The sequence below is a fragment of the Tachyglossus aculeatus genome, chromosome X2 (genome assembly GCF_015852505.1).
Source record: "Tachyglossus aculeatus isolate mTacAcu1 chromosome X2, mTacAcu1.pri, whole genome shotgun sequence".
Classification (NCBI taxonomy): Eukaryota; Metazoa; Chordata; class Mammalia; order Monotremata; family Tachyglossidae; genus Tachyglossus; species Tachyglossus aculeatus.
This window is the reverse complement of record NC_052100.1, coordinates 22,234,616-22,250,070: the sequence shown is the minus strand read 5'-3', so window position 1 is coordinate 22,250,070 and position 15,455 is coordinate 22,234,616. Positions and strand designations below refer to the sequence as shown.

General features: G+C 45.7%; 1 protein-coding gene across 6 annotated transcripts in view; it reads right to left on the bottom strand.

Moving 5' to 3' along the window:
* The window catches only part of MLLT3 (MLLT3 super elongation complex subunit), a 235,833-nt gene that overhangs the window by 67,164 nt on the left and 153,214 nt on the right, over nucleotides 1-15,455 (bottom strand). For all 6 annotated transcript variants that reach the window (XM_038771335.1, XM_038771338.1, XM_038771337.1 and 3 more), the window contains one exon: nucleotides 3,469-4,065. In XM_038771335.1, the coding sequence (XP_038627263.1) occupies nucleotides 3,469-4,065 (597 nt within the window). The remainder of the gene's footprint in view (nucleotides 1-3,468; nucleotides 4,066-15,455) is intronic.

Sequence of the window (15,455 nt, the reverse complement as noted above, 5' to 3'; positions counted from 1 at the left end):
TGGTGTCGCTATGGGACGGAGATGACTAGATGGCATAAGACAAGACCCCGGTGCTTGGCATTTAGGAAGCACTTAGCAAAGTACCAAAGTTATAAATTATTATTATTTGCTCCAACTATTTTTTCCCTCAAGCATTTATATTTTAGAAATTTAAACAAAAATTCCCAATTGAAAAAAGGCACCATGAGTCCTGTCAATAACTGACTGGGAAGTTGTAGTCTCAAAAATACTACCTTATACTTTGAGCCTGGGCACACCTTGTAACAACCTAGTGTTTCTGAGATCCTGTCTACCAGAAGTACTTGTCGCACATCAGTCCCCTCCTCCAACACCTTCTACCCCTTAACTGGGATGCTAGCATGGCACCCACGATAGTGGGAAACTAATAATAATTGTGGTATTTGTTAACGCTTGCTATGTGCCAGGCACTGTACTAGTGGATACAAGCAAATCAGGTTGGACACAGTCCCCGTTCCCTAAAAGACTGCAGCTTTCCAGTAAGCCTCATTATAGCTACTGCACCACTAGCCCTGATGTTCCTATACAAACTACCCATCACAATAATAAAAGTGTTTCTATGCAAACATGATTTTCCTTCTAAATGAGTGAGAAAGAAAGCAGATTTCAGGTCATCGCTTCAGTGTCCGAATGCCTCAAACAGGGATAGAGGTCAGGGAGGTTCACTAAAACACTAAGAAACCTTTTCCAGGTTTATGTCCTATAACAAGGAACATCTAATTGAGATCATTATCTGGAGCAAAGACCGAATCAGTTATTTGATCTTAACTGGAACGTTCAGTTGCCCTTTATGAATACTGCTCTGACTACTCCTTGTCAGAGAAGAAATGCATAAAAACTAAATGGTACACTGGTTTGGCAGCTGCTTCTTCGCCTCCCAAACTACTGGACAGCTAAGCTGCTTCACCAGGAGCTTGTGCTGCTTTCGCTCCACATTATCCTCACTCCCCTCCTGCCTTGCACCTCATGGTAAGGACACAGCAGTGGTAAGGTGAGGCTCCCACAACATTTAGACCATTGGGAAGGCTGTAGCAGTTGCTCCTGTGGCAGCATTGCCTGGTGGATACAGCCTGGGCCTGGGAGTCGGAAGGCCTTGGGTTCTAATCCCGGCTCTGCCACTTGTCTGCTGTGTGACCTTGGGCATGTCATGTCACTTCTCTGTGCCTCAGTTACCTCATCTATAAAATGGGGATTAAGACTGTGAGTCCCATGTGGGACCGGGACTGTGGCCAACCTGATTACTTTGTATCTACCCCAGCGCTTAGTACAGTGCCTGGAACATGGTAGGCACTTAGCAGATACAATTATTATAATTATTACTGCAGCTGTGACTTTTGGACTCTGAGTTGCTACGAGCCTGCACCTTTGCTCTTCTAGCCATAGTATTCTACTGCTCTGTTTGGTTTTATTTCTCATATTTATTCTTGTCCTTTATGTTGTTTTGTAATTTTATTACTTCATTTCTCAAGTGCTGTTGCTAGTCACCTCTCCCCCAACCACCACTCAATCCCCCTCATTCTTATACTGTGAGCTCAATGAGGACCAGGAACCATGTCTAATTCTCACTCGTGTATTCTTTCCCAGAACTTAGTTCAGTGCTTTACACACAGCAGACACTTAATAAACACTGCCACTTCAAATATGCTTCTGAATGGTATCACTAGACATTCTCCATGAAATGTTCATTATTAATACATGAAAAGACATCTTTAATCACAATTCTATTTTAAGAGCAATAGAAACTAAAGGAACAGAAAAAGACGGAAGCAGAATGTAACAGCTTCACAAATCCAGTCAAATAACCGGGTATTTCCATTTTACCAATTTGGAAGATAAATGATTTATGGTAACTATAGCACAAAAGAAGGTAACTCAGTCCTCAAATTTTCGCTGTAATTTGTTCACATTGCCCAAACCTTGAATTTCTAGGTGAATAATTTTTTGACAAGCAATAACATGGACTCTAACTTCAACAAATCATGCATGAATACCAGAAGTTGCACAGGATGGAAACCAAAAGGGGAGTTTGGGGAAAACTGTACAAATCACTAGATGATCAAAGCAAATGACATGTGTAAGAAATTTCCAAATGACTTAAATGATACCTCTTCAACATCATTTTCAAACACGTGACTGGGAGTGGTTTTCCCAAATTCCATCATAAAATACAAACAAAAACCAAGTAGAGGCTGCCACTCTGCAGAGGAGTGTTACACTGATGTCTCCCAGCATGTGCAAAGCAACTTGAGATTCTAAGAAAGGAAGTTTAAATGTCCAAAATAGTAATACCTACAACAGTACTCACATTACCACAGTCTATTAGCTTGCAAGTTTAGAAAACTACTTCATGAGTAACCAACGGAGACCTCGGAGAAACACTCAACTCAAAATAAGTATTTCTAACTTTCTTTTTTTTTCCCTCCAGGGGCAACTGGCCATTAACATCAGCAACTGCTTAACCTTTCATCCTGACCCCCATCAGTATTATACTGAAGGTGGAAGGCTAAAGCAACCCTGACTGTAATGACATCTCACAGGGGAGACTGACATTGTTCAGAGGTGAGCTATCGGAGATAAACTTTATGTTACAAAGTCTGGATGGATAGTGAAAAACATGTAGCTGATCTTTTCAACTTCAAAACTTTTCAATTAACTTTGACGCAAAATCAAATATACTCCTTTTATTGTTTTGACTGAAGTACCCAACTGAATAACTTTAGCTTTGCCCAGCCCCTTCCTCCCTCCCTACCACTACAGACTGTTGTTTTTTGCATCCTGCTCTGTATATTATACAGTATATTACTGCCTGCTTATATAAATCAGTGGTTATTAGAACAAGGACCATGGAAAAGGAGTGCCAGGTAGAGCGATGACCACAGGCTAAATTACCAGAGAAAGTGCAGAAAACTACCACCCACTGCCACTTCCTCCTTCCATTCCAACCAAGCAGGGAGTTGTTTGAAGGGACAAAGGGCAAGGGGAGAGGGAAGCAGCTGTACAATTCTACAGCAGGCACAGGTCCCATTCCCATTAAAGTAAAAGGCATAAAATGAAACCATGTACTTGATTGCCTCAGGCAAGTGACAGTTTTTTTCTGGGACACTAGAGAAAGAAGGGAGCAGGAAGGCATTCCATTCATCATCCAGTGGACCCCCACTCACCCGCCCCAGCCTCCTACTGAGCATATTGTGGTATACCACTTCCTTGACACTCAGAATTGCATAAACATCACACTCACAAGGCTGCAAACCCAGTTAACAATTTCAACTCCTACCATAATCCCACCCTGACACCAGGTATCATGAGGATTCTTTATGGAGTTGTGCCCAGTTTATTTTCCATTGAATGTATAGATTCAACTTTTAGCAGACTTTTCCAAAACTTAACCAATCAAGAAAAAAACCTGGGAAAACCCAGAGAAGGGGGAAGAAAAAAATAAGGGACACTCACTTCAGATTTTGAAGACAGGTTTTCCTCCATGTCAGAGTCATTGGGATCCACAATATTATCAAACAGTGGCAAACTCGATTTCTTCTTCTCTGTCGCCTCACTTTCCATTTTGACTTTACTCATCTTGACATGCGACTTATCTTTTATCTGTTTTTTGTCAGCAGAACAAGTGAGTATCAGTGGGGGAGCACTAGAAAAACTTTTAAATAAAGCCTCTGAGGTGTTTTTCTTCTTCTTTTTGGCTGTAAGTTCCTCGGAATCTGAAATAGAGGGCCTTTTACTAGGTGCCTTCTTGTCTTGCTGCTGCCCGCCTGTGAGAGTAAGTAAGTTATTTTCAGATTTAGATTCTTTTGACATGGGTTTAGGTTCCTTGAAGGCCAACTTAGGAACAATTTTTTCTTCTTTTAGGGGTTTGTTTTCTTTGGGTTTCTTAGAGGATTCTTTGGAAGATTTGTTGTGTTCCCTGGAAGGTTCTTTGAAGGCACTTTTATGCTCTTTTGAGTCTTTAGAGGGTTTTTCCTTGTGCTCCTTCATTAACTTGTGGGGCTTTGAAAAACTGTTACTGCTGCTATTCATATGGATATTCCTATTTAGGTCCTGCAAGAAGGTAAACACACAAAAATGAGACTCTAGAAAATTAAAGACAGATGCAGCTCAAACAACAAAGCCTAGGTTAGTGAACAATATGGAACCCCAAATGCATGTATCTTGAGAAACATGCCTACTTTTGAGTTGCTTTATCAAATCCAAAAGGGACAAAAAAAACCCAAAAACCTTACCTTTGAAACAATGCATCCTCCAACCCTTCAGTTGTGTTTTTTTTAGATTTAAATTAGGCCACATTTAACATAAAATTATGTAGCTGAACCCGATTGCTTTTTTTAATTCCATCAAGGCACTAAACCAGATAATTTTCTTAAAAACCTGAGCAAGTTTACAAATTCTCTGAGATGTGAAAGCACAGAGCAGAAAAGAAGTCTCATTTCTGAAATGTCCTTACTTGTACAGACTATATTACAAGACATCCATTGGCATATTATGAAGCATTATTCTAAATAGTTTAAAATAAAGAATAACCACCACACTAAATTAGGTGAGTACATTTTGGAATTGCCCCATCATTGCTTTTGTATTGGTTTTCTGATTCACTCATTTGCAAATTGAGTAACTTGCAACTAGTCTCTTAATTATGGCTTTAAAACACCGTTGCTCAGTAGTACATTCAGACATGCTTGCATGCAGTATTAAACAGATGTTTATGAACACATGCATTCATTCAATCGTATTTATTGAGTGCTTAATGTGTGCAGAGCACTGTACTAAGCGCTTGGGAAGTACAAGTTGGCAACATATAGAGACAGTCCCTACCCAACAGGGGGCTCACAGTCTAGAAGGGGGAGACAGAGAACAAAACAAAATATATTAATAAAATAAAATAAATAGAATAGTAAATATGTACAAGTAAAATAGAGTAATAAATATGTACAAACATATACACAGGTGCAGTGGGAGAGGAAGGAGGTAGGGCAGGGGGGTGGGGAGGGGGAGAGGAAAAAGGGGACTCAGTCTGGGAAGGTCTCCTGGAGGAGGTGAGGTCTCAGTAGGGCTTTGAAGGGAGGAAGTGAGCTAGCTTGGCGGATTTGCGGAGGGAGGGCATTCCAGGCCAGGGGGAGGACGTGGGCCAGGGGTCGACGGCGGACAGGTGAGAACGAGGCACAGTAAGGAGGTTAGCAGCAGAGGAGCAGAGGGTGCGAGCTGGGCTGTAGAAGGAAAGAAGGGAGGTGAGGTAGCAGGGGGCGAGGTGATGGAGGGCCTTGAAGGCAAGAGTGAGGAGTTTTTGCCTGATGCGTAGGTTGAGTGGTAGCCACTGGAGATTTTTGAGGAGGGGAGTAACATGCCCAGAGCGTTTCTGCACAAAGATGATCCGGGCAGCAGCGTGAAGTATAGACTGAAGTGGGGAGAGACAGGAGGATGGGAGATCAGAGAGGAGGCTGATGCAGTAATCCAGTCGGGATAGGATGAGAGATTGAACCAGCAGGGTAGTGGTTTGGATGGAGAGGAAAGGGCGGATCTTGGCAATGTTGCAGAGGTGAGACCGGCAGTTTTTGGTGACGGACTGGATGTGAGGGGTGAACGAGAGAGCAGAGTTGAGGATGACACCAAGGTTGCAGGCTTGTGAGATGGGAAGGATGGTAGTGCCGTCAACAGTGATGGGAAAGTCAGGGAGAGGGCAGGGTTTGGGAGGGAAGATAAGGAGTTCAGTCTTGGACATATTGAGTTTTAGATGGCGGACAGACATCCAGATGGAGATGTCTTGAAGGTAGGAGGAGACGCGAGCCTGAAGGGAGGGAGAGAAAGCAGGGGCAGAGATGTAGATTTGGGTGTCATCAGCGTAGAGATGATAGTTGAAGCTGTGGGAGCGAATGAGTTCACCAAGGGAGTGAGTGTAGATAGAGAACAGAAGGGGACCAAGAACTGACCCTTGAGGAACCCCTACAGTAAGGGGACGGGAGGGGGAGGAGGAGCCCGCAAAGGAGACTGAGAATGAACAGCCGGAGAGATAGGAGAACCAGGAGAGGACGGAGTCAGTGAAGCCAAGGTTGGATAGCATGTTGAGGAGAAGGGGGTGGTCCACAGTGTCGAAGGCAGCTGAGAGGTTGAGGAGGATTAGGATAGATTATGAGCCTTTGGATTTGGTAAGCAGGAGGTCATTGGTGACCTTTGCGAGGGCAGTTTCCATGGAATGTAGGGGACGGAAGCCAGATTGGAGGGGGTCGAGGAGAGAGTTGGCGTTGAGGAATTCGAGGCAGTGGGTGTAGACGATTCGTTCAACGAGTTTGGAAAGGAAAGGTAGGAGGGAGATAGGGCGATAACTAGAAAGGGAGGTGGAGTCAAGAAAGGGGTTTTTTTAGGATGGGGGAGACGTGAGCATGTTTGAAGGCAGAGGTGAAGGAACCAGTGTAGAGTGAGTGGTTGAAGATGGAAGTTAAGGAGGGGAGGAGGGACAGGGTGAGAGATTTCATAAGATGAGAGGGAATGGGGTCAGAAGCACAGGCAGCCAGAGTAGCACTTGAGAGGAGGGAGGAGATCTCATCTGAGGATACTGCTGGGAAGGATGGGAGAGTAGCGGAGAGAGTTGAGAGCCGGGGGGGTTGGAGAAGGGGGAGGAGTGACTTTGGGGAGCTCAGACCTGATGGAATTAATTTTATTAATGAAGTAGGAGGCCAGATCGTTGGGAGTGAGGGAAGGAGGAGGGGGAGGAACAGGGGGCCTGAGAAGGGAGTTAAATGTACCAAAGAGCTGATGGGGATGATGGGCATGGGTGTCAATAAGGGAGGAGAAATAGTTTTGTCTGGCAGAGGAGAAGGCAGAGTTAAGGCAGGAAAGGATAAACTTGAAGTGTACGCGGTTGGCTTGGTGTTTAGTCTTTTGCCAGCAGCGTTCAGCACCTTGAGCATAAGAGCGAAGGAGGTGGACAGTGGCAGTGATCCAGGGCTGTGGGTTAGTGGTATGAGAGCGGTGAAGGGAAAGGGGAGCGAGGGAGTCGAGCTGAGAAGAAAGGGTAGAGTTGAGAGCAGTAACCTGATCAACAAGACTGGGTAGAGAGGAATGGGAGGTGAGGTGGGGTGTGAGGTGCTCAGAAAGATGGATGGGGATGAGAGAGCGGAGGTTTCTGTGAGGTAGTAATATAGATTTACAGGGGAGAGGAGTGTGAGTGAGGAGGCAGGTGAGAAGGTTATGATCAGAGAGAGGGATTTCAGAGTTGGTGAGGGTGGACACAGTGCAGCGATAGGAGATGATGAGGTCGAGGGTGTGACCAAATTGGTGAGTGGGCAAGGTGGGGTGGGGCAGGAGGTTAACCGCGTCAAGGAGAGATAGAAGGCGGGCGGCAGAGGAGTCACCAGGGATATCCATGTGGATGTTGAAGTCTCCGAGGATCAGAGTGGGCATGGAAAAGAAGAGAAGGAAGGTGAGGAAGGTGTCAAAACTGTTAACAAAGTTGGAGGTGGGGCCAGGGGGGCGGTAGATGACGGCTACAACAATCTGGAGGGGGTGGTAGAGGCGAATAATGTGGGTTTCAAAGGAAGGGAAGGAAAGGGAAGGGGAAGGAGGGATAGTGCAAAAGTGACATTGGGGGGTGAGAAGGAAACCGACACCTCCTCCTTTTCTGGTTAGTCTGGGGGAGTGGGAGAAGAAGAGGCCTCCACTGGAGAGAGCAGCAGAAGAGACTGTGTTGTCTGGAGACAGCCATGTTTCAGTTAGAGCGAGGAGTAGAGAGCTGGAAAGGAATAGGTCCAGGATGAAAGGGAGCTTACCTATAATGGAGCGGGGGCTCCAGAGGCCACACTTGGCAGCAGCTGTGGAGGGAGGGGAGGGAGGGGGAAGGGTGCGAGGGGTGGGGAGGGTTTGGATTGGGATGAGTTGGCGGGAGCCTGGGCGGGGAGAGTGGGAAGAGGGGTGTAGATGAGAAAGGAGAACTGGGATGGGGTGGGGGCGGGGAGGAGGGGAGGGAGGGGGCTAGGAGGGAGGAGTTGAGGGTTGGCGCTGGTACAGAGGAATCCTGGCTAGGGGGTGAGGGGGAGGGGTGGGGGAAAGGGAGGGAAAGAGCTGGGTGGGAGAAGGGAAGGGGAAGGTGAGGAATGGGAATGGCAGTTGGGAGCAGGGGAATTGACAGTTCATGGTGAGGTCAGCAAGGTAAATGACAGCACAGCAGGAGGTTAACAATTGAAATGCAGAAGCAATAACACAGTAGCAATGATAAAAGTAGGTGATGACATCAGAGAGGGTAGTTGACAATTAACATGCTATGGCAATAATAGAACAGGCAGATGATGATATCACAGATAGCAGATAACAACTACTATGTGATGGCAAAAAATAAGCCTCCTTAACTTTCATTTACGACCGCTCACTCTCCACTGGTTCCTTCCCCTCTGCCTTCAAACATGCCCACGTCTCTCCCATCCTAAAAAAACCCTCTCTTGACCCCACCTCACTTTCTAGTTAACACCCTATCTCCCTCCTACCATTCCTTTCCAAACTCCTTGAACGAGTCATCTACACGCGCTGCCTTGAATTCCTCAATGCCAACTCTCTCCTCGACACCCTCCAATCTGGCTTCCGTCCCCTGCATTCCATGGAAACTGCCCTCTCAAAGGTCACCAATGACCTCCTGCTTACCAAATCCAACGGCTCCTACTCTATCCTAATCCTCCTCGACCTCTCAGCTGCCTTCGACACTGTGGACCATCCCCTTCTTCTCAACACGCTATCCAACCTTGGCTTCACAGACTCTGTCCTCTCCTGGTTCTCCTCATCTCTCTGGCCGTTCATTCTCAGTCTCTTTTGCAGGCTCCTCCTCCCCCTCCCACCCCCTTACTGTAGGGGTTCCTCAAGGGTCAGTTCTTGGTCCCCTTCTTTCTCGATTTACACCCACTCCCTTGGTGAACCCATTCGCTCCCACGGCTTCAACTATCATCTCTACGCTGATGACACCCAAATCTACATCTCTGCCCCTGCTCTCTCTCCCTCCCTCCAGGCTCGCATCTCCTCCTGCCTTCAGGACATCTCCATCTGGATGTCTGCCCGCCATCTAAAACTCAACATGTCCAAAACTGAACTCCTTGTCTTCCCTCCCAAACCCTGCCCTCTCCCTGACTTCCCCATCACTGTTGACGGCACTACCATCCTGCCCATCTCACAAGCCTGCAACCTTGGTGTCATCCTTGACTCCGCTCTCTCGTTCACCCCTCACATCCAATCCGTCACCAAAACCTGCTGGTCTCACCTCCACAACATCGCCAAGATCCGCCCTTTCCTCTCCATCCAAACCACTACCCTGCTCGTTCAAGCTCTCATCCTATCCCGTCTGGATTACTGCATCTGCCTCCTCTCTGCTCTCCCATCCTCCTGTCTCTCCCCACTTCAATCCATACTTCATGCCACTGCCCGGATCGTCTTTGTCCAGAAACGCTCTGGGCATGTTACTCCCTTCCTCAAAAATCTCTGGTGGCTACCAATCAACCTATGCATCAGGCAAAAACTCCTCACCCTCAGCTTCAAGGCTCTCCATCACCTCGCCCCCTCCTACCTCACCTCCCTTCTCTCCTTCTACAGCCCAGCCCGCACCCTCCGCTCCTCTGCTGCTAATCTCCTCACTGTGCCTCATTCTCGCCTGTCCCACTGTCGACCTCCAGCCCACGTCATCCCCCTGGCCTGGAATGCCCTCCCTCCGCACATCCGCCAAGCTAGCTCTCTTCCACCATTCAAAGCCCTACTGAGAGCTCACCTCCTCCAGGAGGCCATCCCAGACTGAGCCCCCTCCTTCCTCTCCCCCTCCTCCCCCTCCCCCCCTCCCCACAGCACCTGTATATATATATGTATGTTTGTGTGTATTTATTACTCTATTTTATTTGTACATATTTATTCTATTTATTTTATTTTGTTAATATGTTTTGTTTTGTTCTGTGTCTCCCCCTTCTAGACTGTGAGCCCACTGTTGGGTAGGGACCGTCTCTATATGTTGCCAACTTGTACTTCCCAAGTGCTTAGTACAGTGCTCTGCACACAGTAAGTGCTCAATAAATATGATTGAATGAATGAATGACATCACAGACAGCAGTTAACACATATTAGGTAAAGTCATAATGTTCTCAACCTAGGAGCATATTTTCTTAAAATAAAGAATAATAAAAACGCTCTGATGCCCCTTGAAAACTTTTTAAATTTGATGGGCACTGATGGGGAATATTAAGACATGCAGTAACAAAGGACACCGCGTCCTGTGTTATGCATCTCTCTCTGGAGCCTCAAAAATCCTCAAAATCCTCAAAAATCTCCAGTGGCTACCAATCAATCTGCGCATCAGGCAGAAACTCCTCACCCTGGGCTTCAAGGCTCTCCATCACCTCGCCCCTCCTACCTCACCTCCCTTCTCTCCTTCTACTGCCCAGCCCGCAACATCCGCTCCTCCACCGCTAATCTCCTCACTGTACCTCGTTCTCGCCTGTCCCGCCGTCGACCCCCGGCCCACGTCATCCCCCTGGCCTGGAATGCCCTCCCTCTGCCCCTCCGCCAAGCTAGCTCTCTTCCTCCCTTCAAGGCCCTGCTGAGAGCTCACCTCCTCCAGGAGGCCTTCCCAGACTGAGCCCCTTCCCTCCTCTCCCCCTCGTCCCCCTCTCCATCCCCCCATCTTACCTCCTTCCCTTCCCCACAGCACCTGTATATATGTATATATGGTTGTACATATTTATTACTCTATTTATTTATTTATTTATTTTACTTGTACATTTCTATCCTATTTATTTTATTTTGTTGGTATGTTTGGTTCTGTTCTCTGTCTCCCCCTTTTAGACGGTGAGCCCACTGTTGGGTAGGGACTGTCTCTATGTGTTGCCAATTTGTACTTCCCAAGCGCTTAGTACAGTGCTCTGCACATAGTAAGCGCTCAATAAATACGACTGATTGATTGATTGATTGATTGGAGCCAAAGGGCATACTATAATAATAAAGTCCATGGGCTCACATCAATTATAAGAGCGACAATGTGAAAGACGGCATTCCAGGACCATTGGGGCACCAAACTCCTTCCATTTAGCATTTTTCCATTTGATCACCAAATCAGTCTCACTCACCCTCCACCCACCAATCCCTAACTGCTACTGTGTCACTAGGTTAAAATGGCTCCTGCCACAAACATGCCGTGAGATTAGACATGGAAAAATAATTCCTCCAAAAATTCAATGAAAAGGTAACAGAAAAAGGGAGGCAGCGCACATTCAACTAATTTTCTGGGCTGGAAGCCTGCTTTCTGCTGACCAGGGATCAGTTTGCAGGTCTTCTGTGAGTGCTACTGAATTGTATTTTAGGGAGCTGTATGGCGAAAGAAAAATTCAAATAAAAAAGTTGAATTTGGAGGCCTAGTTGAGGCAAAAAAAAAGGCTATCAGATCCATTCTGAAAATCCCATCCCTTGAGAACTGACACCTCCCCTTTATTTTACTAATCAGTTAACTTCAATACCACTCAGTATTGGTGAATTACAAGTGGTCATTACTATAGAAAGTGAGATTTATGACTATTACATCAATCACCCTTGAGTAAATGGAATGGATTTCAAACTAGCCAACTCAAACAGTACATAGATTTTAAAGATTATGAAGAACCAGTGTTTAAATAAATATTTTTATTTTCAATGAACTTCACAACCTGGGATTCTAGGACAATGGATTTCCTTTTAATGGCTTAGATTTTTGAGGGCTCTTTGTTTTAATACTCTCTGACCTTTCCTTACGTACAAGCTCATCTACCACATCCATGGGGCGGCATCTGTTAACCTCTTTCCAATTAAGAGGCCTTTCAGATACAATCAGCGCTCGATTATTCCTCAACTAATTATCTGCTGTGTGGATTATTCAGATTCGGTGCTTGTTTTCTTTTTACCTCCTGTTGCCTAACTTTGGGCCACTTCCCAGCTTATTAGCATCTCCACCGCAGGGTAGCTAGGAGAAATGTAAAACGAGATGCAATTTAACCCAGTCAATCTGGTTTAGTCGGGGAGGAGGCTGTAATTATGGTATTGGCTAAAGGAAGTTTTGGGGATTACCTCTGGACTTCAGATGACCAAACCAGGGTGGTGCAACATCAGGTAGTAAAGCCACATGTTGTCCTCCATGTTGATTTTATTTGCATTTGAGCCATCAAGATTGCCCCTCCCTCCAGCACATCCACCCACCTTCACACATTACACATTCCCTCCCTTCCCTGCTAATTCCAGCACTATTTGCGGGGGGGGGGGGGGCTGGATTTGTGAGCAGGGAAAGGGAGGCTTGATGTGCCCCGCCCACCCCGGTGCCAAATCTCCCTCCTCCGACTGCTGGTTAATCCCCTAGTCCTAGAAGAGGGTCTGAAACTTCTCCATGTCCTTCCTGACCACTCCTACTGCTCATCATATCTAAGTGTAATCTAAATATTTCATTCTGCTGCCTGGATCATTTTTCTGAAACACTGCTTTGCACACCTCTCCCCACTCTTCAGAAACCTCCACTGGTTGTCCATTCCTCTCTACTTCACATAGAAAATCCTGATGATTGGTTTTAAGGCACTCCAACAACACTCTCTTTCCTACTTATCCACTCTACTCCCACTCCACCCCAGCTCGTATTCTTAGTTCCTCTCAAGCTCACCTACTCATCGTGCCTCATTTTCGTCTCTCCTCCTTGCCTGGAACACCCTATCGTTTCATGTCTGATAGACCACAGCTCTCCCCATCTTCAAGGTCAAATCTCCTCTAGGAATCCTTAACCAAATAATCTCTCATATTTCCACCTTCAATCCCTCAACTGCCACTTTAGCCCTTCAGTATCATCTAAGCACTTAGGTACTCACTCCCGATTGTAGCACTTAGGGACATATTTTATATACTCTTTCACTTCCTCTTATCTGTAATTCATGTATGTTTCCCCCACTATATTTTAAATTCCTTTACAGCAGCGACTGTACCTAGTAATTCTATTTTATTCTCCCGAGATCTTAGTATAGTGCTCTGCACAGAGTAGACACTCAATAAATACTACTGATCGATTATTCACTCAATGGTATTTACTGAGCGCTTACTGTGTGCAGAGCACTGTACTAAGTACTCGGAAAGTACAGATTAATATGCTATACTCCCCAGTTCACACTTCACCTCTTTCAAGCTAGCCTTCTTAGTATACCTCACTCTCACCTCTCCTGCCTCTGTCCCTTCTCCCATGCTATTCCCCTGGCCTGGAACCCCACTCCTCAAATCCTCGCGACTATAGTGCTCCCCACATTCAATGCTCTCCTACAATCCCACCTGCTACCAACAATCCTTCCAGCACCCTAAAGTTGAACAAACCCACCAGCTGTCTCCATCTCTTATGCAATGATTTATACCCATCCTGAGCACTTCGGTATGTAGTTACTGAATTGTATATTCAATTACAGGCACAACACAGGTTACACCTACTAGGGGTACAGCGGACAATTTAATAATAATAATTACAATAATAATTATGGTGTTTGTTAAGTACTTACTATGTGCCAGGCACTGTACTAAATGCTCGGGTGGATAGAAGTAAATCAGGATGGACACGGTCCATGTTCCACATGGGGCTCACAGTCTTAATCCCCATTTTACCGATGAGGTAACTGAGGCACAGAGAAGTTAAGTGACTTGCCCAAGGCCACACGGAAGACACGTGGCAGGGCCAGGACTAGAACGCATGACTTTCTGATTCCCAGGCCCATGCTCTATCTACTACACCATGCTGCTTCCATCTAGAGATACAGCCATTACTGTTTGACACCTCGACAATCCAATGCATCACTGCAAGATGCTAAAACAGAGAAAAAAGTTACGGTCTCTCCACTACCAGCTAAGATTTTGAGATCAGGGAGATTTGCCTCAATTTTAAGAAAGCAAATTAATTTACAAAAATGATCGAAGACCCTTTTGGAGAGAGCTCAAAGGTATGAAGAGGTGTTGAGAAGGCAATGGCCCTCTATGAAGTACTTAATGAAGACAAGTGGAGGCTGTTGTTCAATCTACACAGGAGAAAATCTTCACTTCAATGGAAAAATCACTACCACAGTCAGCAGAAGAAGCTTCTACATTGACAGCCTCCTGCGAAGATTCATACTCACAGGAGATTCATAGGGAAAGCAGAGCAGACCAGTACAAAGAGCTCAGGTCTGTGAAGTAAAAGACCTGGATTCCAGTCCCAGTTCTGCCAGTTGCTTGCTGTGTGACCTCGGGCAAGTCACTTAATGTCTGTGCCTCAGTTTCCTCATATGTAAAATGGGGATTCAATGCCTGTTCTCCCATGAGGGACTGGAATCGTGTTCAACCTGATTAACTTGTAGCTACCCAGCACTTAGAACAGAGCTTGACACATAGTGAGCGCTTAATACCATTATAATAATAATAACAATAATACTCATACTACTGTGATGCTATGCCCTGAATTACTTTAACAAAGATTAAACAATAGTTTAGTGATGCCTAAAAGGGAGGAGGGATTTACACTGCAATGGATACTTACCTATAGGGCCCAGGCAGCATGCAGGGCTGGTTCTGGAACAGGACCTCACATATTCCATGTAAGTATATGGGAAAAACATGCCCCTCAGTATAGTCATGCATGATACCTCCACATGTTTGAGGAACACATCATGGCTGTATTGTGGGGGTATGTCTGTATTTATTCTGATTATTCTATTTCTAAATATTTTTATGTCTGTAATGTTCCCCATTAAAGTGTAAGTTCCCTATGGGCAGTGTACAATACATTGCAGTCAGTGAGTGCTCAACAAATACTACTGCAATGACTCCCACTGTGCCTCAGAAGTTTCATGCGATCCAAGCATATACTCAGGGACTTTTGCTTAGGAAGGTAGCATGGCAGCCAGGAGCAAGATGAGATTCAGGAGAATCACGGTAGAACCCAGAGAAGCAGTGCGGTCTAGTGGATAGAGTACAGACCTGGGAATCAGAAGGTCATGGGTTCTAATCCCAGTTCTGCCACTTGTCTGCTGTTGACCTTGGGCAAGTCACTTCGCTTCTCTGTGCCTAAGTTACCTCATCTGTAAAATGGTGATTGAGACTGTGACCTCTACGTGGGACAGGGACTGTGTCCAACCTGATTTGCTTGTATCCATCCCAGTGCTTAGTACGGTGGTACATAAATACCACAGTTATTTTTATTTTATTATTATTTAAGTGCTGGGGTAGATACAGAATAATCAGGTCTTACATAGGGCTCACAGTCTAAGCAGAAATAACCGGCATTGAGTCCCCATTTTGCAGATGAGGGGACTGGGGCACAGAAAAATTAAATGACTTGTCCAAGGTCACACAACCAGTAAGTAGTGGAGCTGGGATCAGAACCCAGGGCTTCTGACTCCCAGGCCCATGCTCTTTCCACCAGGCCATACTACAGCCTTGAATAAATGATCTGGTGTTTT